The sequence below is a fragment of the Haemorhous mexicanus genome, chromosome 1 (genome assembly GCF_027477595.1).
Source record: "Haemorhous mexicanus isolate bHaeMex1 chromosome 1, bHaeMex1.pri, whole genome shotgun sequence".
NCBI classification, from domain to species: domain Eukaryota; kingdom Metazoa; phylum Chordata; class Aves; order Passeriformes; family Fringillidae; genus Haemorhous; species Haemorhous mexicanus.
Genome location: NC_082341.1, coordinates 66,919,305 through 66,946,420, shown reverse-complemented (window position 1 = coordinate 66,946,420; position 27,116 = coordinate 66,919,305). Strand labels below are relative to the sequence as shown.

The 27,116-nt window shown below is 41.2% G+C and overlaps 1 protein-coding gene across 2 annotated transcripts in view; it reads left to right on the top strand.

Annotated features, from left to right (window-relative positions):
* PHACTR1 (phosphatase and actin regulator 1) overlaps positions 1-27,116 on the top strand; it is a 143,221-nt gene that overhangs the window by 60,148 nt on the left and 55,957 nt on the right. The window contains exons 3-6 of one of the 2 annotated variants that reach the window (XM_059852248.1): positions 6,500-6,580; positions 13,264-13,443; positions 14,465-14,671; positions 24,731-25,061. In XM_059852248.1, the coding sequence (XP_059708231.1) occupies positions 6,500-6,580; positions 13,264-13,443; positions 14,465-14,671; positions 24,731-25,061 (799 nt within the window). The remainder of the gene's footprint in view (positions 1-6,499; positions 6,581-13,263; positions 13,444-14,464; positions 14,672-24,730; positions 25,062-27,116) is intronic. The other variant, XM_059852238.1, reaches the window with a different exon arrangement.

Here is a 27,116-nt window from a genome sequence, read left to right as displayed (position 1 = left end):
TGTGAGTCTTTCAAAAATCTTTTTGATAGATTATCACAGTTTGCTGACACTGTGGAGTTCTGTTTTGTTCTTTATTAGCTAGGCAGCTGAGGGTGGTAACATTTTTCTTAAGGCATCTACAATCTTGTTTTCTTTCAAACCTACTTTCTTAGGGTTGTTTTTTTTTCCCCGAACACACAGCTTTTGTTATGTTTGTCAAGATTTCTTGTTTTATCTCCTGCTTTCATGCATTCATCTTCTGCCAGGCTCTCTCAGCTTGGCCTGTGAAATCCATTATGTTGGGTTTCTTTGGATCTAACTTGAAGTGTAGTTCTTTCCCTAGGAAGACACCCTCTCTGTTTGATTTTTTTAAGTCCTTCTGTATGAAAAAAATACAGGTCATCTGTTCTTAGGTTTCTGATTTCTTTGGTTCAGAAAGAATTAAGAACTATTGTGGTAGAGTTGTTCAGATATAATTTCTCTACCTTTCCTTGTGTGTGCTGAATTTCTAGTTGTATGCTCTGTTTCTGAGTTGTGTTACTGTATTGTGATCTCACTTAGAGTGCTTTGTAGTATTTTGATTAGCTTCTGCAATTCTGTATTTGCAGATTTGACTTTGCATCCACTTTCCTCCCGAGTCTGTCCTCTGGCAGTTTACAGGTAGTAATGGTCAGTACAAGTCTAGAGTTTTCTTAAGGCTGCTTTCATTTCTTCCCCAGTTTTACTTTCTGTCTCAATCAGTAAGGAAGAGAAGATTGAATTTTTATCTCTAGTTACCAGGTGTGCCAACTGTTTCATCTCCTAAAGTCTTCCAGTGAGTAACCAGGAAGTTTAGATTTGATCCTGCACTCTTAAAGGAATGTGTATATTTTTACTGTGTTATTTCAAAGGCTTACCTGTCACAAATGAAGATTTATCATGTTCCCAGTCTAGTGCTTCTAACTGGAAATGGACCACTGAACTGGTCTTAAGCTGGTCTGAACTGGAGCGGAAGCAAAAGGCCTTGACATCATCTTCTCTATGCTTTTACATAGTCACAATCTGAAATAAGTCCAGTTGTACTTGCAAGACTGGAAATGAAATAAAATAAAATAAAATTAATTTGGGATGGGATGTTAATTTTAGTTTTTCCTCTTTTTCCTGTTATTTTATTTGCTTTGATTGCAGTACCAATTTTAAGTCTAGAAGGGTCATTTCCTAGCCTAGAGTGTTGGCCCATGGTCACAGAACAGGTGCTGGTAATGCTTTGCTACTGATGTAGCAGGTGACATGCCAAGTTGCTGCAGCTTGTCTGTACCTCACTTTTCCAGTCCTGTAATGGTGATCCGGGTTTGCTTGAAGAATGCTTTGAGTTACTCTTTAGTGTGGCATCAGTGCTGTGGGGTTTTCTGAGTTATTAGTTTGTCTCATAGCACATGCCAGAGAAATTTTCCAAGTGATTCACACACTGAAGGGGGTTTATTTGGTCAGCTAATTTGGAGAGGTACTTCTAGACACTTTTCAAAATCAAGCTTAAACTTTTATACCAGCCTATTTTTCTCCTTCAAATGCTCACTTATTTCATAGACTGTGAGTGCTAGGCTACAGTCACAACAAGGAATGTCATGGGCAGACACACAGACAAAAAGAGGCTCCCAATATTTTCTAGGCAGTAATCTGTCTGAATTAGGTTTTGTAGTTGGCATTGTTGCAGGAAAACCTAGGCTGATATTAGAGATGCTCAAAACTTCTGTAAGGAACTTTAAATCTCAAAGATTCAGAAACCTGTTGGAATATTTTTACTTTCCTCAGGCTTCAAGAGACTTATGCATGTTTGAAGCAAAGCAAAATTCATATTTACCAATGAGCAGAGCAATACAGTTATTTTAACCAAACTATGTCTTGATATTGGTCACACCCCAAGCTCACAGCAGCAGTGCTGGGTGCCATGCCACAGCTATTCAAACAATCCCAAAATTAATGGAGCTCTCTCTACATTTTCCTCAGTGACGTCCACGACTTGCATCTATAGCAGTGTTTCTTTTCTTTAAACTACTCTCTTCAGTCAATTTTGATTTCATGAGTATATTTAGCCCTATTTTTATGCATCTTTATCTCAACTACTCACCCTTAGCTTTATTTACAGTCAGTGAAGCCTAACAGGCACTTCCAAGGTGCAGCTCAGTCTTGTTTAGATTCTTACATTAGTCTGAGATATTTCATGCCTAAGACTTGCTCTTAATATATGAGGAGACCAACTCAGAGGCAGAAGCCCACACGGTAAAAATTTGTATCAGCTGAATCCTGCTCCTTTTGATTGCTAAGAAACTCTACACAGTTGAGAAAATTTCAAGATGATGCAACATTTTAAAACATAATCCATCACATTTGGAAATCTCTTCTTCCTTATAAATCTAAAGAAAACATTGCTGGTTGTTTATCTAGACATTGTGCAAAGCAATTGCTTTGCTTGTTTCTAATTATTCAGATCTGAATTATTAGCAAAGCAGATTCCTATTGAAAGCAAGTATAATTGATGCACCAGAAAGCTTCTGCTCTCAGCCTCTTACTATAACAACCTTTGCTTTCTAAAATCATCATTAAAATTATAGTGGCCTTTGAAAGGAAGAATTCATGCAAAGCATCCCCCAGTGCTTTTTAAAACAAAAGCCAAGGACAACCTCAGAAAAAAGCAAGGTTAAGATCCAGCTGGCCAGCACAGACTGGGATTTTGTTTCAGTTGTCAGATGAAAAGGGCAGGACTTGTTTATTTAGTCCACCCTTTGGTTAAGCAGAAACATGACAATTGCTGCAAAGGAGGACAATTTATTATTATCTTGTATAATAATATTTATTATTAATTTATTATTGCCTCGTATAGATGCAGGTTGGAATAGTTCATCTGAGATGTTTTAGCCTTGGAGGGAAGGACAGGAGGACGGGAAGGCTGTGTGTCCTGACGGCATAAATGCCGCTTTGGCTGGTTAATGGAGCAGCGGGAGCGCTTGGCTCAGAGGCAGCGCGGAGCTTCGCCTTCTCAGCTGGAGGAGCAGCCCTCAACCACTGCCATCACGGAGCACAGCAGCCTGTTAAAGGGATAAAGACAAAACTGTGTTTGATTTTCAGAATGGAGGGGCAGGAACTTCTCCTGACCCTGTGAAGGCTTTACTGATCTTAATGGGTCTGCCACAGAGAAAAACTCTGCTTGAGCAGCAGAGGGAGGCTGCTCCTGAGGGACGACTTAAAAAATACCAGCTCAGAAACATTAATAAAAACATTTCCCACTGTTTCTTCATCAAAGCATAAAAGAAACGGCGTACTGCAGAGCACACTGGCAAAATCTGTACGCTTCTACCATAAAATACACATAGGCTCATTTCTATAAACTAGTAACTGAGAGTTTCTTGTAGAGTGGATGAATTTGTTACAGTAACTAGTTTCTGGCATAAGTAGATCCCATAAAGAGGGCTTAATGCTTATTTCTAATCTCCTGGAAGGTTGTACAAATGAAAAAAAATGAGGTTAATCACCAAGGAAAATCACTAATGAAGTAATACATCTTTTCTTAAATATTAATTATAATTCATTTTTTCCCATCACAGAATTTACACGGTTCTCATGAATCAAGGATTAATTCAAAGGTTTACATTTATCCTCTGCTGTGAATGGATTCCTTCTCTGTGGAGAGTGAATGAATTTATTTTGTACCAGCTTTCTGCTTGAAAAGAAAATCCTTCATAAAAGAACTGGCAATCTTAGCCAGAGAAATCCAGAACAAGTAAAGCATTTCATTGTTCAAGGGGTTAAACCCTAATGAGTTCTGCATCTAGATGCTTATATTTTTTTTCCCATCTGATCAGCAGTAGCATAGCAGGTTATGCACTTAAATGTATGACACTTGTTTGGGAGGAAGATTTGAATTGAAGAAAGGCAGCATGTTCCACAGTTTTAGTATAACATCTGTTATCATTCATTGCTGCTCTTAGCCCAGCATGCCCTTCCTCTAAATATCTTATTAATTAAACTGGCTTAGTAGGAGAATAATTAATACTATAAGTCCTGTACCTACTTAGAAAGGATTTAGAAACTGAAAAAATTGTTTTTGTCTGAGCTTCAGCTCCAGGGTTGTAGGTTTTTTCATTCTTGAACACAAACAGATTGCAATAGGGAATATCTGAGAAATCTATATCTCTACAGTCTTCAAAATGCATATATTCTATCTTTGAAATTCTGCAACTGCAAAAAGTCCACTACTTTGAGAAGTCTTGGTCACTACTGGAGGGTCTTCCTCAGCAATTGGTTTGGAAGAGACGTTTCTGCGCTTCTTCTAAATGTCCTGATAGCCCTCTTTAGTGCCTGATTCCCCAAAAGCCTTAATTCTAGTCTGCAAGATGACTGTGTTTCTTACCAGTGCTATGAAAATGATGTGGGACCTCCTAGCCATCAAGTCGTATGCTGCCACCTTGCATAACCAGCTCTTGACTGGGCAGGAGGGTGAGACAGGGCACCCAGGTGAATGCCAATGAATTTGTGTGCAAAATGTGGATCTGTAGCTGTCTGTGGTTAGATAGAGTACAGAAACAGAATTTGCCCGTGTCTTTGTTCTGTGTGCAGTGCTGCTGTCTATATGCAGAAACTGCTGCTTTGCTGCTGATTCACCCAGCTTGGTTCCCCACTGAAGAGCAAGTTCAGTTTGCTGCTTATTCTAACAGAAAATTACACTTTTTGAGACCTATTGGAAAAGGTGCTGGGTGCCACCGAATTGCTCTTTAAACCCAGTCAGATTTTTAACAATTTCTTTGGTGGGAGAAGGCTCAGGAATTAGTTGCAGCTTGTTCTGGCTCTTCTTGGAAGGTCTGAGAGCAGCTATTCTTAAGGAGGAAGAGAAAAAAGCTTTAAATGCTGTACCAGAACAAGACCCAGCACAGGGAAAAGGCAGCTTGGAGAGCAGTCTGCAGTGTGACTCCAGAGTTTTATAGCTGAGCCTTTCTTTTCAAAAGCATATTAGAAACTTAGAAATCAGTGTTTCATTGCATGTCAGTTGAGATGCCTAAAGCACTTCTTCACATGGGTGTAAAGCACTCTAGAAAATGCTGTGGCTGTTAGGTGAACCACCTCCATGTTAGGTTAACAACTGCACCATGTGGCTGGTTAATGGGTATGGGGTCTTGTGCTTCAGCAAAGGGACCTGCCTTTAATTCTCATCCATGCTGAAGTTCAGAGAGTATGTCTCTACCTGGGGAGACCAGGGTTTTTAACTAGTTTCTGACTGTACATATTGGTCATCTTTGTCCCAAAGAATATGTGCTCAAAACTGATTTTAAAAACAGGGAAGCCTGTATTTATCCTATGGAGAAAAGTGAAGCAGAGAGCTGGCCTTGTTCATATTAGCCCTAAGTATCTGGCACCAAATAAGTTGCAATAAGCACAGTGTGCCAGTAGAAGCATAGCTAATTCACCAGATATCTGGGTCCCTGTGGGAACAGTCAACACACAGCAGTACAAAGAAAGGTTGGACCTTCATATTTTCAGGGTAGAAGAGGGGGTTTCCAAGCCTCTTTTGCTTTAAATCTGCCTTGGGCAGGCTGAGGATTCTAAGTCCCAGTTTATTTCTGTGTGTGTGCATCAGTGCTGGGTCTGATAGAGGAGCATATGGCAGGAGCCATTTGCCCTTGACTGTGCCTCTTTTTTGGCAGGCACAGGCTTGTTTCTCACAGAGCGGGTTCAGTCGCAGCCACTCCTCACATCACTTCTTGAGCCCCCAGCTTGCTAGCTTTCAGCTCTTTGCCTGTGTGTGTCCTTTGTGGTGTTTTGGTTAATTGGACATTGTTTTGATTACTACTGCACTAAAGAAACATGTATTTTCTATCTGCCATTTTGCTGCCTCAATGACTGCGGTCTCCAAGCAGCTGATACAGAATTTGAGCTGTTCAGATCTGGTGTAAATTGCAGTGGCACTCTTGGACTTTCCGTCCTTTATATCTCTTTAGGGGGAAAAACTCCTCCAGGAAAGAGAAGGCTCTATTAAACAGCTCATTTTTTGCACTGTCCCAAACACCATAACCTGCCCTCACTGTAACAAGTGGCAAAGAAGCCTTGGCTTTCATTCTCTTCCACAGCCTGGACACAGTCCTTGGCCATGTTCTGTGACCACATCTTTCCTTGGTTTGAGCCTTTGTGTTGCCTTCTTTCTTACCTTTCCCTCTCCAGCTCCTGGAATAATCTCCTTTTTCTCCCTTTGCTGTCTGTAATTCTCCACAAAAATCAGAAATGTTTGGCTTATGTGTCAAAACCAAGCAATGGCTGTGCAGACATGCCATCAAATCAGTCAGTCTACCACCATTTCTGTCAATAACGGCCACACTGCAGTAGCAGACAGATTCTCTGGACTACCAGTAGTAGCCTTTATTTTTGATGCTAAACTGCCCTGACCTGAAGAGGAGAAAGAGCATTTTTTAAATGCCTTGAAAAGGCATAGACCCTTTTAAAACAATAATTTCCCTTCTTTTTTATTTCTATTGACCCTTATTCTTTGTTACAGCTTTGGAAAGAAAAATGTCAATGAGGCAAAGCAGAGAGGAGCTTATAAAACGAGGAGTGCTGAAAGAAATTTTTGATAAAGGTAAGTGTTCTTCTTTTCACAACAGTAAATTGACATCCCATATAGCTTTATGGCCAGACATTGCATAATTGTAACACTAGGAACCGGGAATAGGGAGTTCTGAATTGCAAGACTGTGCAAAATAAGATCTCTAAGATCTCTTTGCTGTGGTCTGGCCCTCTCTGTTGGGTACATGTAGTGGTCACTTAGCAAATAAAAATGAAAACTAATCAGAAATGTAAAGCAATAGAAATAAAAATCACAGCAATAGGCAGTAGTTGCTGACTGCAAAAGAGCAAAGCATCCAGGCTTTGGAGAAATGTAGTGGGTTCGTGCCTGTGTGTTGCCATTGTCTGGTTGAGTCACTTTGGGATTAACTGTTGTGGAAAAGGGAAACATTTAAAGGTTTTGGATCCTGATGAGCACAGAACAATATACTTTCCCTTGAAACAGCTCAGAAAAGATAATAATTCCTTGTTCAAGATAATTAATTTGTTGAGTTTTTAATGTCTTGTTTATGTAAAATGCCATTGTTTTACAAACCACATTGTTTTACGCTGGTAACACAATACATAGTTGACATCTGTTACATACATGTTAGTATTTGAGTGCATCTTCTATTTGTTTTGCTGCTTCCTTTGTCAATTACTAAGGCAATTAATTCAACAAATTACATAAAAACATGATTAAGTTACTTCTTAATCACTATAGAACTTGCATATGCTTTAAAGGCTCATTAATTCAAAGTCTAAAGGTTTTTGACAATAGCAGTACAAAATCTCATAGAAATCAATATAAATTAGAAGTTTTCACTGATATTAGAAGCTTAAATTCAGGAGCATTTAAATCTGTTACCTACTTTTTACTCTAGCTTATTAGGAATTTAAAAATTTACTAACCCAGGCTGCTACTTTTTTTAAGCTAAAAACAGACAGCAGCAAAAACGTGCTTATCACTAAGTTTCACAGGTTCTACCAGTTATGTGTAGTAGTGTGCTCTCACTATGACCTGCTGGCTTATAAACCGTCCTAAATGCAACTTGAGAGTAAAAACAAGTCCTGCCAGTAGGTTTGCCCTTCTCACTGCTTTGTGTTGTCTACATATTGTAGTGTGACTCAGACCGGACCCCCAGCCAGTGAGGCGTGGTCCAGGCTGTCGCACCGAGAGATCAGTGCTTCAGCCAGCTCAGAAGGCAGCCTTCAGTCACACCTCTGTCCCAGGTGTGACCTCCTTCATCCCTGCCTCATATCCCACATGTAGCCACCTTCTGAACCATCCCTACACAAACCTAAAAGCCTCCCCAGGAAAAATCTTTTCTGTGAAGTCTGACTCCACCTTCCATGTTGAAACCTCTTCTATTGCTACCAAAGAACAACAGGTTTTTTTCCTAATGATCAAATAATGATGTGGTTTATAAACTTCTGTATCATCTTGTGAAGCAGATTCTAAGTTGTCTATAGGTATTTGAAAGAAAGAAATTAATTCCTCTTTATAGTAATTTTTCACCTTTACCAAGCTGATATGAAAAGAAAGAGGTCGGGCAGAGAGGAAAGTGGTAATACACAAGAATAGCAGCAGTACTCAAACAGCTATGATGAAACAAGGATATGAATAAGGCAAGATGTGTAGAGCAAAAGCATTATTTCCTGCAGTGGTGTAATAATCTGAGAGTAATTCTAATGAAGGATTTATTTCATTGACAACCTTAAGTAGAAGTTACATTTCCTTTGTAATTCCTGTTAGGTAACCTCTAATCCTTCAAGAAAACAACCGACCTTTAGCATTTCCTGGCAGAACGCTTTATTTGATTGTGGCAGCACCTTCCATGCCAAGAGGCATCTTGCACAGACAATAGGTGTAAATCTCTTTCTCTCCCTTTCCTAAGAGGTGGGCAAAGCAGGCCTGTCAATAACTTTGGCTTTTTCTTTCTTTAAAAACCCATACTAATTAAAGGAAATAGTGCAGACAGACTGACCCAAGAACAAGAATTTTTTCCTTGTGCTTAGTGCTGGTTTTGTCATATCTTCTACATTGAAGAAAAGCATAATTAGCTGGTTTGTTTGCCTGCTGTTTAAAGTAATGCTCTGACCTGTTTGCTTCGGGATTTGCTGGCTTTTCAAAGGACTTCGTGTCACCCAGCAGGTGAAAATTATCAGAGTGCAGTAAGTCACAGTAGTCACACATAGGAGAGTCACTGCAGTCCAGCTGCTACATTTGGGAAACAAGATTTGGTGTTATCATTTCAGTGACCCCCACACTTAAATTAGTCACCTGAAGCTGCTCCTGACTGAACTGCAGACAGCTCTTTCCTTGCTAAGGACCAAACTCATGACAGAATCAGTTTCTGTTATCTTCCATTTCCAGGGCTCTGTAACTTGAGTATTCTGAAAATGTAGGCAAAGGCTGTAATTTTTTCAAATACTCTGTACTTTTGGAAAATAGTAAGTTGGAGAAGTATCTGATTAAGCTCCTGCTGTTCTTATAATTTGTGGGCAGATAGTCCTGAGAGGTTAAAAACACCTCTTCCACCTGCATCACAGAATATACCTCAACATTTAGAAGAACTCATATTTTTGCCATCACTCCTACACATAGGAACAGACCTTGATTTCCACATGAAGGTGTAACCATCCCAAAAACATCTGTCATTAGAATTGCCCACTGCTTCATGCTGCTCGTCAAAGAACTAAATCTACTTGTAGTATTTTGAAACCTCTTCTTTCTGAATGTAGATGAGATTGCCTGTAGTGAGAAATTTCTGAATATGAGTGTGCACCAATTACTTACTCCAAAGGCAATGGTGCAATGGTTTTCCAAGGAAACATGGGCAGTCTTCATCTTTTATATTCTTGTACTTTAATAAGCTCTTTCTAATTAAAATGATGGATTGAGACTTAAGTTTCAGGTAACCTAAGTCCTGCCAGGACTTGGACATGTTGCAGTTATGCGCTAAAGTAGATTTTGTGACAGTATGTGAAGATAAACTTGAAGTGGCTTTGGTAAAGCAGCAGGAAGTCATGGCTGCCACTGGAGAGCCAGTTGTGCTGCAGTGAAATTGAAAAGTTTTGAACTCCTCCAGAAGTAGCCTGTCTCAAACTCCATGTGATCCCACAAAATCAGGGGTCTGCTTAGGAGCTGAAGTTGTGCAGGATCCCAGCTACTGTTCTAAGATAGCCACCAAGGCTAGGAAACAGTTCCAGGGACAGGTCTTGACCACACGCAAAAACACTCAATTTTCCATTCACCCACCCTTGGGGTCATGGCAGAGAATGACAAGGAATTTTACTCTCCCCTTTCTAGTCTTTGTCATCAAGAATTTCTTGCTTGGACAGTCTACTTGAGAGCAGACAAGTGTTGAAGGAGATAACCCAATCCAAAAATTAACCCAGGATTTCAACTTTCCGTTTTGACTTCCACAGCCAGTCTTCTGTAGAAGGAATGCACGAGCGTGGCACTTTTCAGATATGCAAAAAGTTGCATAGTCCAAGGCAGTTCAGAGTAAAAGACACAGTGAGAGGGTAGGCAGAGCTACAACAGGGTGAACACAACAGGACTGGTTTGTGTCAGTCAGTGTGATGCACTGTGGGCTGCTTCACACCAGGCAATGTTTTAGAAGTACCTGAGAGTGGAAAATGCGGGTGTGTTCAGGAGTACAAACCATGCTTAGGAGCCACAGGTTTTGAAGATATCATCTATGTATCTCTGGGCCTTCATCCCATGCTGTTGTTTTGACATGCTGAGGTGAATCAAAGTGTCTGGGCAGAGTCCTCTGCATAAGAGAGTTTCCTGTGAGGTCCTGTTTCTTCGGTGTCGTCAGGTGTGCAGAGTCTCCTGAGTAAGAGAAGAGCAGCCTTCATGTGCTCTCTTGCTGCAGAGGTCAAGCCACTCCCTCATGGACCTGTCCAGTTTCATGCTCAGCTGATGTTATTAAAGCTCGTGGACTTAGTCATTTTCCACTAAGTAGCGCCAGACAGGGTGAAAACAGCAAAGGATTTAGCAAGTCTGAGAACAAAAGATTACATATGTTATCACTGTGCAAAGTTAACTTTAAACTCATAGCCAGTTCCTGAAAACAGATAAGTTCATCCATGTGTATGTAATAATTGCATTACCAGGATTCTTTTCATTTGGATATCAGCCAAGTGGAATAGCTTTAATACTTTGAAAGTAATAAGTAATTTGCCTTTTGTATCTGGTTGTCAAGCATATCTCTGATGCAGGATTAATTCACACTGAGATACTCTTTCCTCTACAAATTATTTTTTCCGCATCTTTGATCTGTTTGCTGTACTTGAGCAACTCTCCAGGTTCCTCTTCTTTAAGCAATACCTGATTTAGGGTGTATATTTCAGTCATGATTCTGTGCCATGTCTGACAATTTCATTCAAATCCAAGGACAAGCTTTAGACTCTAAATCAAGATTAAAGATATTCAGTAAGACTAAAAAAGGTTGCTCTGTCAGTACAGAAAGATGCCATGCTTAGTATTATGACAAAAGGTAAAAGCCAAAATTTTATCCTGCATTTTACTTTTTTTGCAATTGTAAGTCTTCATGGGTCATTCAAATGCTGTTTTTTTGAATCATGCTAATATACCTTGAGAAATACATAGCACATTTAAGACAGTAGGATTTCAAGATGCTCAGCATATTACAATAGGCATCTCACTTCATGAAGAATGTGTAGTCATCCTTCCAAAAAGCAAACATTACTGGATTTGTCATGCATACTTTTCTCACAGTTACAGTCAGATTTAGTCTGAATTAATGCACTGAATGAATGAATATATTGCTGGACACAGTCACTGCCTTTCATTGAAGAAGCAGATGCTTGACATAAGAAACAGTTACACTCTTTCATGAAACCAGGTAACTGAGAGAACATGAATCCTTATCCCAAACATGTGTAAACATATATGTCTGTATTAAAGGGAGACAGAGCCAGCACAAAGTACACAGCATTTCTACCCAGCTACGTCAAAAAATGTTCAGCTTAAATGCTGGCTGAATTGTTTTTTGATTCTTGCTGCCTAGGGAAGTAAACAGCTTTGAATAGAATGGCCACAGCAGTTAGAAAGGAGGCTGTGCTACAAGCACTTGGTCCAAGCCTTTAGCTTTAATTCATGTTGCCACCTTTTAGCCAGCTCAGTTGATCTCTCAAAGCCATGGGTCAGGTTTCAGTCTAGTATGATGTGACTGCACTACCATAACAGCTCTCTGGGTCTCCAAAAAGCCTCCAACAAAACCAAGAAAGTCAAGGCCTTGGTATTTATAATAATTCCAAAATAAATGGGAGACCATCTTCAGTCACTGTAGAGAAGTTTTAAATGGCAGAAACATAATTCTGAATAGTTTTCAGCTAATGTATTTTCAGACCTGTTAATTGTTGTGTACGAGCACCGAAATGAGACTTTTTTATCTTTTCAGTATTGTTTTCCAAAGTGATTTGTTAGTCTTATGAGGGGAACATGTGCACTCATTTGACTGAGGTACATCTCCACTCAGTACATTGAGCAGTAAAATGGCTAATCATTGGTGCCCAAAAATCTAAAAGCATATTCTGAAATCCTGAGTTTCATTCTTAGAAGTAATTTAAATGGCTAGTAAAATCAAGTTCTGCATATTTGCCTGCTGGTTTTTAGTTTTACAGGTCACATTTCAGTCACATTTTCAGGCTTCCATTTGTAACCATGGGGGCTTAACACTTTGCTTTATAAAAATCTAATTGTGATGTCCATGTAGTCACTGCCTCCAGGTACCAGAGTTCTGTGCTTAACAAGTTTGGAGATAAAAATCATGCAGGTTGACACTATAGAGAATAATCTGAATCCTTTCTTCTGCTCTTTATTATTTCTGATGTGAAGTGATATTTGATAGGAAAGAAAATGCCAGCTGCTGTCACAGAAATTTTGCTCAGATAGAGGAGATATTATTAGTAACTATAAAAACAGACTTTCTAAATGGAATCTGATATATCCCAGTATCAAGACCTTACATCAGGCAAATATAAAAATTATTCTCTTCCTTACATAAAATTTGTATGTAAAATACGGACATATCCCTGTGATTTTGCTTGTGTCCCTTATAGCATAAAAGTTGGCATGGGCGAAGCTAAGAATTCTTGTTATTAATATTAAAATATCATTAATAATCTTGTTATTAATATTAAAATATTATATACAGTATGTATTAATATTCTTTAGTTCCAGCCTACTATCATTCCTGACTTCCCAGATTCAACAGAGAGAGGGAAAACAGATTTTTTTTTTTTGGGCATTGGATGGGACTGCATGTCCGTGTAGGTCAAGGGTGGTCAGGAATCACCAACTTAGACCACAGTTCATAATGACCATTCCAGGGTAGAGCAAAAGATGAATACAGATATTTGACTTAAATTATATGTTACCCCAGAGCTGCTACCACCATCACTGATAGGCTCAGCCTTGGCCAGCAGTGGGTCCAGCTTGGAAGTGGTTCCATCAGACATGGGGGAAACTTCTGGCAGCTATTCACAGAAGTCACCCGTGGAGACCCCGTGCTATCAAAACCTTTCCACGTAAACCAAGTGCATGTGTATATAGAAGGTCTCAGTCCAAGTTCCTCATTTGAAAACAATCTAAATGGAAATAGGTTTAATTTAAAATTCTGTCTGCATTTTATTTATGTCTCTTTTTTTGCCATTCTTCTTTCCTCCGACTATGAACAGATGGGGAACTTTCCATACCAAATGAAGAAGGAGCTTTGGAGAATGGACAGCCTCTGGGCTCTGGGCTGAGCTCCAGCCAGGTGTCCCTGCCAGCCCTAGCAGAACTGGAGTCAGTCCCAGCATCTGTGGAACCCTGCTCATATGAGGTGCTCCCAACCACAGAGATCATGGATGGGACAGGTAACGTCTCGTTTATGTTATGGTGTAGATACTGTAAGCTGTTTGAAACAAGTTTTTGACTTCTAGCATTTGGTATTTAGCCCTGAGAAATCCTTGTCAAAATGAAGGTCTTCTGGTATAGAAGGAAGTGACAGTGTTACTGAATGCTCCACGAGAAATTTTGACTGACATGATGTAGAAGTAACCTCTACTTCTAGGCAAATAACCTCTCTCGGAGTGAGGCAAAACCCCTGCACTTTGTGTACATGTAAAAGCAGGTTTCCAGCTCTCTGTCTGCATCTCAGATGTACCAATGAGCTCTAGAGCAGAGAGCTCACAACACTTTTGAGTCCTGGGGTACAACATCGTGCCCTCTACCTGCCACGTGTTTCTGTGTGGTGTTCACACCACACATCTGTCAGTGACTAACGCAGTCCACTGCCCTACCCTGGGTGGGGCTGGCTGCTCTTCTTCCCCAGCCTGTGCAGGGAGACAGCAATGCTCTACATCTAGGTTAGCTCCTCTTTCTGCATCAGGCTGTGCTGCTGGGAGTTGTGGACAAAGGTCAAGTGAGGAAAAGTGAGCAGGAGAAGTTGTCATCCATGATCTTGCGCAGCTATGCGGCCTTTTCAAAAGAGAGTAGGCCCTGTGAGGTGCTTTTTACTTTTAACAGGGTAAGTTTACAGACCACCTGCTCACATATCTGGTCCTAGGCAAGCTGTGGTGACAGACCATCAGAGACGTGACATTATAAAACCTGATTTGTGTTCCTGATGTGGAAGTACAACCCAGCCTGGATGGGAGCTGGCTTCTGTCAGAAGTAATGGGAAATTTGGTTGTTGTGTAGATGTGTGTTACTCTTTCTCTTTTACTTTCTTTCTTTCCTTCTTTCCTCCTTTCTACGTTATACGATGTTTGAGTGAAATCTATGAGTCATTCCTAATCTGCATTGCTGTGCTGCTTTTCTTGTCTGACTTCGGCTGTATCTGCTGCTGCTTTGCTCGTAACGTTGTTGCGTCTATGATGTGGTTGTGTCCTCCAGTGTCTGAAGAGAGCCCCACATCCAATGAATCCGGCGTCCTCCTGTCCCAAGATCCTACAGCTAAGCCAGTCCTGCTACTTCCCCCCAAAAAATCTGCCGCTTTCCCTGGAGACCATGAGGACACCCCAGTGAAACAGTTGTCCCTCCTCAAACAGCCCCCTGCCCTGCCTCCTAAACCTATTGCCAGGATTGCCAGCCACTTAACTGGTAAGTAGGTATTCCTGGACCCTCAGCCCCACCGTTTCCCTTACAGGAAAAGCTGCCTTTGTAGCAAGGTTCTCAATGTTCTTCCTCTTTCTGTAACTCTGTTGGCACTTGTGTGTGTGCTGGTGATGTACGTGCTGTACCTAGGGCAGGGATCGCAAATCTTCAGACTGCACCTTCATCAGGGTTGCTCCAGGGGCACTTCCCCTCTCAGCTCTAATTGCCTAAGACTGCTGTGGCATTTCCTAACCCTCCTCACCCTTATTCATCAAGACTTACCATCACCACTGAAATTGCAGGATGTGCTTTGATGGGAAAGGAAGTATCAGAAAAATGCTAGGATATCTTTAAATGCCCTTAATGAGGAAAGGCGTGAGAGTTGAGGGGAAAGGGAGAGTTTTGATTTCTCCTTTTGCTGTTTATTGCTTGTCCCCTCCACTGCCATATGAGCAGGTCCCCCTCCACACCCTGCGTATCTTTCCATATGTTTGGCTTTGACTTGCTCCCAATCCTTACACGTCCCATGACTTCTTGCCATTTTGTCTCAGAACTTACATTGTCTGCCAAACTGCTCCCCCTTTCCACCCCTACTCTGATTACTCCCCTCCCACTGGTGAGTCCAACTCACATTCCCAGTGACCAGGATTTTGATGTCCTGTGCTTTATCCTGCAGTTTAGCTCTCACTGCATGGAAGGTAGCAACAGTAAACAACACAGGCTCTGTTTTGTGTTCCACATGTTTTCACAAATGTCCAGGCTCTTTGGGATTCAAAGTTCTAGGTCGAAGTGGAAGGAGGGTGGGTGTGTCTCCTCCTCCCAGTCTCTCATTTTGACTGCTGAAGCAAAGGATGGCTATATCTATGCTGTCCAAAATAGATTCCCTAAACGCTTGCCTGCACCTTTTGAACAGTCTCTCATAATTGCAGCTGCTGCACAGCAGGCAGCGCCTCAAAATCCTGAGTTGAATATGAAGTGTGGTTCATCTTTGTAGTGGGGCAGATACCAGTCTTCCCCTGGGTTGATCTTGTGTTAATCCTGCCCTGATATTTTCAGAACTGATGTGAGAAATGCTCTGCCCACATTTGTGTATTGTAGATTTTTTTTCAAGACAGTTAATACCCATTTTATTCAGGTTTAATATCTATATCAGGAACGTGCTCATTAGGAAAGAACATGTTCTGTTTTTCTCTCATCTCTACGTAGTCTCTTCATGTTTCTGTTTGGATGACCACACTTCTTTGTCCTGTATAGTTTTGTACATTTTATGTGAAACCTCTTTACTTTCTTACCTGCCAAAATCTGCACATAATGCTTAATATCTTGCCCTTTGCTACAAACTGAATGGGCAGTCCTGCAGCCTGCAAGGCTGGGTAGCAGTATTCATGGCTTCACCTAAGGACAAAACCAGCTTCCTATGATCTCCCATAAAACTCTGTCCCAATTACAAGAAGTTGTTCAGAAATGAGGCCAACATGGAAAAAATAAAAATATAGGAATGGCATAGGGAAAAAACTCAGGTCCTTGGTTCATAAGCCATTCTTTTGTAAGAGATAACAGAAGAATCCAAGGATGAGGGCTTCTGGAGTAGTTTTGTTTTTTCTGCAGTTGCAAATTTTGTGTGAAGTAGAATCAGGCTCAAGTTACCAGCATAAGTGAGTTGCTTGATGGTGATGACTTTCCAATGAAAGTGAAACAGAACTGTGACTCCTCTGGTGTGGCCTCTTGTGGTGGCCTTCAGTGATGTCTCATCTAGTCCTATATAAAGTCTTGTATGTGCGTGTAGATAGACTCTTGTACATGCATATACAAAACCTTCAGGGTAAAGGAACAGGGACTCAAATTCCTGCTGGAACTGAAACCCTCACTTACACATTCCTTATAAATAAAAGTATTCAGCTTGTTCTAAAGGGTCCATTTACTTTGGTGGTCCAAAGGATATAAGTGTTGCTCAGTGCCTTGTGTTCTCCAGTGGTAATTATATTAGCCATGTACAATCTTTGGAAATGAGCAATCAATCCTAATGAAGCATCCTCCTCAGTGAGAAGCAGAATTAATGCTATTCTTTTTCTAATTACTCCAGAGACATCCTCTGCTTGAGAGTGAGAAAACAAGAAAAATCTGAACTCTGGCATTCAAAATGAAAACTTTTCATTTCTTGTCTGGATACACATTTTTCTACTGAAGAATTTTTGAGAAGGTTGAAGGACAAATTAAAACATATCAGACATGGCTAGTGGAGAGTGACAGAGGTTTAATGGTCTGGTAGCTCTGTTCAAAAGACTATGAGAGAAGATGTGATCCTGTGAAGGGTTCAGATACACATGTGAAAAGGCAGAAGCAACTCAACTTCTGTCTACATATATATAATATGCATGTATATGTGTACATAAGTGTATCTAATTAATAGAAACATGTTTTGTACAAGCATATATTAAAAAATTACTACAGACATGGTCAGAGGCAAAAATAAAAGGAGAAATATTTTAAATACAAACCTTGAGGGAAAAAATCAGACCACCTCTTGCTGTGAAAATATTCCTAAGTTCTTCTAAAAGTTATGCAGATTGACTTGCAGGGCTTGGCAAAGAACTTATTGCAGGTTTTAGAAATGGAAAAGAAACATTCCTTTCCTCGGAAAGCATTTTGAGCCATCTCAAATATCTATCCGCCTGTGCCAAGACAAAGATTGACCTCTCGATTGATAAGAAATGCACATAAAACAGCAGAACCTAAATAAACACGTAAGAGCACATTTAATTTTGTGGAGAATGAAAAGAAAAAAACCATCCATATAAAGGTGGAAGGAAGAGAGAATTGCCTCTAGCAAATATAAATCACACAGCCTTGGCATGCTTCTTCTCAAGACTGAGGCTCTGTAGGGATGGGACAGTATAGAAACAGTGCCAGGGCCAAGAGCAGACTGCAGGGCAGCCACTGGGAGCGGTACCAACACTGCTGCAGAAGATACATCATGCTTTTCTTCATGCCATGTCCTGTGGTCTTGATGGTGCTGTCTCTACAGGGAATATCCCTGTCACAGCACTGGGTGTGGAAGTGCCCACATAGCCCTAGAAGACAGGCAACTCCAGGAGAAAAACATGAGCCTTAACTATTGTGTTACCACTGTTTCACTGCATATCCTGTTGGCCAGTCACCTCCTGGTGAGCCTTGTACTGGTTGTCAAACATAATTAGCATTAGACTGATTAGTATTAGACAATGTTCACAAGATAGAATTTCTTTCATTGTTTTATTTCTCTGATATTCACCTGCAAAAGCCAGGCATTTAGGATACTTCTAGTTTCCTTCACCAAAAATCTAGGAAGAGTTGAAATAATTATCTGGGACCAAATTTAGTTGGGGTTCTGGTGTTCAAGTCACCAGTTTGTCATAAAATCTTTAATGGTCAAGTGAGAGGAAGACTAGGCATGTCTGATTTGATGGACCTCAGTGTTGTAAAGTTCCCTTTGATCTTGATTTATTAAGCTGTTAATTTTCACCAGCGCAGATAATGCTTTCTGAACTTAATTAGATATTTTTCAACTGAATCACCAGTAACCCATAAAGCTCCTAAAACACCAGAGGACAAAATATGTGCCATTAAGATGGGATCTCAGGAGCACCTGAGTCTGTTTGAGCCAAAATTCAGCCTAATATTAGAATAGGATGTAGCTTTGGTTATATCTGGCCACTTATATATTCCATTTAAGCTTTCTGCATTCTTTTGCTTTTTTCATTCAAGATTTTGAAGAGATGCACCACACAATTTTAGTTCTGATATTGGGCTTTCTATATTATGAAAGCCCAATATCTATGTAGAGTCAGAGCTAATTAATAATTAGAGGCAAACATTTAATAGGGTACAAATATTAAAAGTCCTCAAAAGTTGCTTCTGACAATGCAGACAAGACAAGAATGTGGTTTGAGAACATGAATGGCTGGGATCCTTGCCAATACACAGCTGGTTATTAGTGACAACTTTGTAAAAGTTTTTGCAACTACAATTTGTCCAGTAAATACTCTGGAATATTTTATAATGCAGTAGTCACATATGTATCAGAAGACTCCTCTGTAGATGAGCCCAAGGCATAATCCAGAAGTTTCCTCCACAGTGATGTTATCTCCAGCTGCCTGCTCTGGTGGGCTACATTCATGAAGGGAGGCTACATTCACATGGACACAATGGACAGTTCTCTCACTGTGTGTCAAGGGAGACGCAGCAGAGCAGAAGCAGTTCTCCTTCACCAGGTTTTCATGGAAACTGGACCCTGGTGCAGTTTCTCCCTCTATGATTCCACTCTGTGCTTCTTCCTGGAGAGGAGTACCTATCACACACAGGCATCAGGAAATCTTCTCATCTTTGAAACCCTTTACAAGGCTCTGCACAGGATTTCATGCAGAGCTATACTTTTCAATCTTTAGGGCTAATAATGTCTTGCTTTTGTTCTCCAAATTCAACCCAAATCTTGCATGCATATGTGGTACAGAAGAACAGCAAAGAATTTCTGTCTCAAATCTTCCCCAAAAGACATGACTGCAGATCTTGCTCTAGTCAGCAGGAGATGCATGGCAAACCTTTGAGAACAGTTTTTGACTTCTCAAAAACTCATTGAAACAAGAAAAGAGACTCTCACCATTTAGGCACAAGTGATTACAGGAGAGAAGACCTGAAAAAGCAAAAGTCCAAATGGTGCCAGCAAATATCAGGCACATCACCCCATGGCGCTCCCTCAACAGGCCACACTGTTTTTTGCACTGTTTGTTAGTTTGGGGGAGTTTTTTGTACATTTTTTTACAGAATTAACTACTTAGAAGGAATTCAAAGAGTGTCTCATTAACTTTATGACAAGGGGTATTACTTGTATACAGTACAGCAAAGGTCACAGTGTAAGGTCATTCAGATGAGGAAAAAGACTTCAGCAGGTCTTTAATCCAACCTCATGCTCAAAGCAGAGCCAAGTATGGGATCAGACCGGGTTGCTCAGGCCTTTGACCAGCTGGGTGTTGAAAACTTCAGAGGATGCCAGCTGTACAACCTGTCTGGATAAACCTGCTCCACTAATTGCCTCTTCTCATGGCAGGGAAGACACTTTCCTTATAATCCAGTCTTGAACCTCTTTCTTTTCACTTTTGTCCACTGTCTTTCCTCCTCCCAGCACACGCCACTGAAGAGTATCACCTTGTTGATAACTTGTAGGTACTGGGAGGCTGCTCGTAAGTGTTCCACCCACAAGCTGTTTTTAATCCAAGCTGAACGCACCTCAGTACCTCAGGTGCTCTAGCCCTCAGCCACTGCAGTGACCCTGTGCTCAACTCATTCTGGTTTTTTGAGATCTTTCCTGGTGGATACTAAGCTTGCACTGTAGTCTAGATACAGTCTAAGGACTGGTGAATAGAAGGGGATCCTTCCATCAATAGAAGAATCCTTTGATCTCCTGGCTGTGTTTCTTCTTGTACCACCGAGGTGTCTGTTGTCCTTCCTTGCTGTCAGGGTACAGTGCTGGCTTACATTAGGCAAGGAGTCCAGAAAGAACATTTCTGCTACTGGCAGTATAGCAAACACAGACAGCTCTGCCACAAGCCCAGGATCCCCAGGCATGTCCTCTTTCTCCATGCAGTAGTTGAGCTGGGGCAGAATTTGAAGATTTTGATGAGCCTTTCTACAAGCCCTGCTGCAGCAACCTTTGCTGCCATACACCCAGAAGTTCCTCACACCCCATCTGCAGCAGTTGTGTCTTCGGTGCGTGCTGACCAATTCTCCAGCCATGTTCAGTGACTAAGCATCAGACTTGGTGTACATGGTACACAGCTCCAGTGCACCACTAACACTTCAGAAGAGCCATATAGTAGCAAACCTGTGCAACAAATAAACATATATTTATCTCATGAAAACCCTAAAAGAAATACAGTAACTATAGATGTTAGCAAAATGATCTGTATGGAAAGGGTAGGGGATGGCCTGCTTGTCAAAGGTCTGATGTGTAGCAAATATTGTGGCATCCACAACTGCCATTTAAGTAATTGATTGTCATCAAGAGTTGAGAGGTTGATGTCTTTTTCATCAACTCTAGCATACAAGTTATTACACAGTGCTGAGTGGTCACAACCCCACTGGGAACCAACATCTTGCAAAATTGCTCATTATTCTCTTGAGCATGAAAAGCCTCAGCTAGAAGAGATTAATCAGACTTGCACACCTGGCTTCACACAGTTTGCTTCTTTTCAGTTATGAGCGCTTTGTGCAATGATTTAATACTCTGATAATGTTTCACTGAGAAGATACATCATAGATTCCTTGTTCTTATTTCCCCTGTCCAGCTTCTTACTCATCTACTGATGCCCATGTCTGATGTATATTCCATGGGGGAGACAGCAATTGTTACTAGCCCTGGTTCATAAATCATGTACATTGTGAAATTAAAACAAACAGAGGAAAGAACTGTAAAGCTTGGTCACCTCACTCTTACATGCAGGGAGAAGTTGTTCTGTCCTTTAGTGTAGATGATGGTAGCACAGTTCCCAACAGTGTGCCCAGAGCCCATGGATTTGGGCAAGGCCACTTGTTCAGCACAGTCAGTGATCAGACCACACATTAAAACTTGCAGTATCGAGGTCTCCATTACTGGTGTCAGTGAAGATACACAGTTACTTTTCCCAGTAAATGGATTGAACTTGGTTCCCATTGTACTCATTCTCCTTTTAACCATTTTATTTAAACAAAGTAGAATTTTCCTGCAGGTGGAGGGCAGACAAGTAGATTTAATGCCTCTGGTCATTTCCAAGAGTCTGTTTTGGTATTAAGACCATATTCAGACAAGCTCAAGAACCTGGGTGTAACACAGTCAGCCTGAATGAGGACATTAAAAGCAATGGGCAAGATTTTTGGCAGGTGTCCAGTGGAATCAACCAGCCCCGGTACCATTGAAAACATGTTGATGTGAGGCATTTGTTTAAATTTAAGTGGAAACTGAAGGTCCATAGTCAAACCAAAGTGTGTGCATCTGATTCTTGATGGAATGAATATGTGGCTGCTCAGGATAATTAAGCTAGACTTGTTCTCCTGTTCAATTCCAGAGCTGCAGTGCCTGTGCCACAACTCTACTGCATGAATACTTGCATGAGAAAAGAAATTTTTCACTGTATTTAGAAGAAAGAGGGAGGGATTCCTGTTTGCTTTATATCTGAACTATTTGACATGTCATGCTCACTTTCAACATACAATATTGCTCTGATCTTCAGGATCACAAAAAGCAGAAAACCCAAATGATACTTCCAGTTATTCTTTTGTCAAAAGACAGAGATGCCCGCAGTTGGGATCTCTTTGAATTCACCGTGAAGGAGGGCTGCCACAGAGTGATGGTGCATCCAGGCACAGGCACTGTCAAATGAAGACTTTAATTGACATACTGCAGAAAAGGATATTAAACCAACCTGTATTTGTCAAAATGGAAGTGCAGATCTCAGTGTAGTCTTTGTAATTCAGGACAAGCTCTAGAAGTAAAATTGCCTGAAGCATAAATGTGTGAAAAAACCCATGCTTTTTACTACAAATCCCATAGGAGCTTTATTCTCAGGGCTCTATACAATTTACTCTTTCTGTTATTTACCTTTAATTGAAGAGCGTGTTCCTTTCTGCAAGATACACAGAGGAAATGCATGCAAATAACATGTTTGTAAGAAAAACAAACCCATGAGTTAAATTCCAGCCTTGGTAGAGCCATCAGAAGAATTTTTGCCTGCAAGAGACAGGCTAAGTGGATTTAGTATTACATTCAAAGGCAAAAGACCTGGATTCTACTCTCCGTAGCTCTTCCACTCCGCAGTGTGGAACGGCCACTTTTTCTCCATGGCCCTACATCATGGTGTAACCCCAGCCAGCAGCCAAGCCCCACTTAGCCACTCACTCACTCCCCCACCAGTGGGATCAGGGAGAGAATCAGAAGGGTAACAGTGAGCAAATGACTGAGTTGAGATAAAGACAGTTTAACAGGGAAAGCAAAAGCCATGCACACAAGCAAAGCGAAACAAGGAATTTGTTCACTGTTTCCCTTGGGCAGGCAGGTGTTCAGCCATCTCCAGGAGGGCAGGGCCCCATCACATGTAATGGCTACTTGGGAAGACAAACACCATCCCTCCAAACATCCTCTGCTTCCTCCTTCTTACCTTCACTTTATGTGCTGAGCATGATGCTGTATATGTTTGGAATGTTCCCTTGGTCACTTAGGATCACCTGTCCTGGCTTCCCATGCGTCCCAGGTTTCCCTCTACTGTATTGCAGTTCAAAAGGCAGAAAAGGCCTTGGCTCTGTGCAAGCCCTGTTCAGCAATAACAAAAACATCTTTATATTATCAACTCAAACTTTGTTCAGCACAAATACAAAACAGCCCCATACGACACTGTGAAGAAAATTAACTCTATCCCCTCCAAAGCCATCGTGCAGTATTTCATCTTTGCGCTTCCTTGGACCCCTCTGTGTTGTTAGCCTATAAACACTCTGGAGAGGGGGAAGTCTTACACTGTCAATGTGTTGTTCCTAGCATAGAAAAACCACTAATATCAAGTAGATGCTGTGGAAGATGTGACTAGCACTAAAATAACTCAAGACATATATCTGAACTTAGCTCCTGGTCTTTTTTCACCTTACAATCTGTAATCATTTTCAAGAAGTGTTACTGCTTGCTAGTCCTGATATCAACCTGTGTACCCTGGCTGTTAGATATAGATGGAAGTCCAGGCAATACCCAGAAAAAGCCAGAAAGAAGGAAAGAATGAAGGGAATGGGGGGAAGGATAGTTTAAACCAAAAAGAACCAGTTTGTATAGTCTGGAAAAGGACTATAGAAATCTGGTAGCATTCAGAATAGTGATGACCCTTGGAAAGCAGCATCTAACTCCCAGGCTTCTTCAGGTCAAAAGGAGATTCTGGCCCTGCAATTCCCTTACCATACTGTAGCAAGAGGAGTGGACAGAAGCAGCAAGAGACCAAAGGTCATGCAAGCCTTGCCCACAGAGCTACAGTACAGAGACAAAGATGTGCAGTATTTCAGGCTGGAAAGGGCCTGGCCTTCCTCCTAGAGACAAACTTAGAGTTGTTGCTCACAGTGTATATATTTTCTCTCACTTTCACTCTTAGCATGGTTTGTGACCATTTCTCCCATCCATCTTGGCAACTACTAGCCCTCGTGTTACTTCTTTTCCCTTCTGAAAATATTTCACAATGCAACTCCAAAAATCTCTATTCTGCAGTTGAGTTCTGGAAGAGAGGTCTGCATGTGGACCTCTCACTGATTGAAGTCAGTGAAGTCTTTTCCTGTCTGATCAACTATGGGCTTCAGTGAATATTTCAAGTAGAGTTAAAAAGGTAAAATTCAGTGCTTGAGTCCAGAGAAAAATGCCTGCCACTTCTGTAAAAGAATGCATTAGTCCTAACAACCTCGTGCCCTTTAACTTTTCTCCTCATGTACCCTTCATTTTTCCAAACCCATCCTGTTTAGTATTCAAACCTTATTTCTTTTCTCTTTTGCCCTATAATGTAATTTTTTACACCAGATGTTTTGCACATCACAAAGCTGTAAGTAGTGTGACTTTTAGTAATTGTACTGCAATGGTTGAGATGGATCAGGAATCCTGAGCTTTTGCTCTGGCAGTGATGCTGGTGAGTCATCCTGTAACTTCAGACACTGAATTGCTCTCATCCTAATTGCTCTCCCTCTACTTGTGTGCCTGTTGAGTGGAAGAGGTTGCATCTACCTCACAGGGCTATTTTGGAGGATTAGGGCTTTAAAGTGTGCCACAAGCCTTGTTAAGTATTGCTTAATGTGTTTATTAAGGGGCATGCACAGCCCTGGGATGTTTTTTTGTGAGACTCAGGAGTGCTGCAAAACAACAGTGTTTTTTCTGGAGACCATGCTGAGCATACAGTAGGAGCTGTCTGTCACAACAGGGAAGATGTGCACTCTCCTATGTTGAGTAGCAACCTCAGTACCTGCTCACCCAGGCAGATACTCTCATCTCCTTCTTACTGACATGAAAATTAACACCTCTGCTCTCTTTCTTTCTTTTAGATCCTGGCGCTCCTGTGAAACTGCCTTGTATGCCAGTTAAACTGTCACCTCCACTACCTCCAAAGAAAGTCATGATTTGCATGCCTTTAGGGGGGCCAGACCTCTCTCTCTCATCCTATTCCACGCAGAAGAGCTCCCAGCAGCCTTTGACCCAGCAGCACCACACTGTCCTGCCATCCCAGTTAGCAGCTCACCAGCACCAGCTCCAGTACGGCAGCCACAGCCAGCACCATCCTTCTGGGTCCAGCACGTTGCCCATTCACCCTTCAGGGTGCCGGATGATCGAGGAACTGAACAAAACCCTAGCCATGACCATGCACAGGCTAGAAAGGTAATGCACCAACTGTTAGCATTCCATACTGGTGTGCCCTGATTCCTGCTAACTCAGCATCGATCCCATCGCTTGAGTTACATGCATAGGACTTGAATGAGGTGTCTCCTCTGGGGTCTAACAACTTCAGGGCAGAGTCATTTCTGGAGGAACAGAGGCAGAGGAAGAGCCTTTCCAGACTTGTTTGACAAGTTTGTGGCAGAAAGGAAATAAAGGAAATAGAGGAAAGGAAATAATAAAGGAAATTTCCTGAAGCCCATTGTCCTGTTCAAGGAAGTAGATAATACAGCCAATGGAGATTTTAATAGGATGTGCCTGGCTTGCAGTATGTACTGCTGAGGCATAACTGCAGAGCTCCAGTTGTGTGGAGGATTGCTAGATGCAAGGAGAGGACGATTCATAAAAGAGCAATTAGAATCCAGTGTGCCACTCCAGCAGGGCGTCTGATTAGTATTACCAATTAGCTCGAAACAATCTATGTGGATTTCCTACAAGTCACTTAGAAGGGTTTTAATACAGTATTTAGATTACTTAAATTAATTTAAATTAAATTATGTGTTTGATCTTAAAATAAGTATTTAACTCGTTCCACAGGAGCTACCCTCTTAGCCATTTGCATCTGGCAAGAGGTAGAGCATTTGATCAGAAATGCCTTACCCACCTTGGGGCTGTTTTTTGTTGTTGTCACTTATGAGTATCTCTGAGTGTTTCTCCAAGTAGTCTGAGTAAGTGAAGCATGTTGTATAAATGCAAGCTGCCCTCATAGACTGCAACATCAGCAAGCTTTGGAAAATTTATTTCACCTTGCGGAGCAAAACTAAAAAAGTCCCAGAACAGGGAAGATGGATGAAAAATTACATGTTTTATTTAGTACCAAGGACAGCTTTGAAGCCAGCTTGTTCTAGGAGCATCAGATCATCCTGTTATACAGGAAGGCAAAATATTTGCTCTAACAGACAAAATGCTTAATGATTTACCCCAGTATTTCTGTCTGATAACACTACCTTCATGATATTCCATAGTTGGAAACAGCTGGATTATTGATGGCAGTTTCTCCTTACTGCCTGAAAAAAGAGTCAGGAGACCAGAGGCTGCCTCACACTACCAGCTTATTTTAGTACCAGAATAGTGACACATCTGTGGTTACATCAAGGGGCTAATATTTCTACAGCATGGGGGAATTCTCAGCTGGGGAAAAACTAGTTGGGCTGTGAAGGAGATACTTATTCCAGTCTGTGAAAGAGCTGTAGAGGTAGGATAGAAAGAGTATCCGCATTGTCCCCTACTGCCATACCCAGTGACTACCCATTTACCTCTCACATTGCCAGCACGGCTGGTCTGGTGCCTCTACACCATCCCAAAATTCAATGCACCAGGCGCAGTGCATAGCTGTTGTCCCCCAAAGGCTCCCTTGGGGCTGCACTGCCCATGCTGTCCCCAGCTTAGGTTGGATGTCTTAATGTCTGGCTCACACTGTGTGCAGAAGGCCCTTTGTCATCCTGAGCCCACTGACATCTCTCAGAGTATGACTTCATTGTGGCATCTGTTGCCCCACAGCAATGAATGCTCCAGTTTCTAGTCATCCATCACGTTTATGTCTACAAATACATTTAGCTGATTTAAAGAAGGTGATGCTGTTTGGGTTAAACTATTACTTTGAAGCTGAAGCTCTGCTGCCTGTTAAAAACTGAATAAGCAAGTATTCATGTCCCAGTGTGAAACTATTGTTTCCCTTTGCAATTAATAAGAAGAAACTAAGAAAAAGTTGTGGTACTGATATTTCACATTTAAAATGAATTCAAATCCTAGTTTATGATATTGCAGGCAGATTTTTCATACCCTTTTTTATGTTGATTAACTGTTACTTAAATCATAGATTAATGTATTGAGTACTTCATTTGTGCTCCTTGTCAAAGCAAATCAATAACTTCTGCATTCACAAGGGAGAAAATAGGTCATGATCATTTCCTCTGCAACAACAATTGTTATTTTTATAGTATATAGAGGTAAAAGTATTTCAAACCATTTACAGTTCTGTGGAGCTGATCTTGCTCT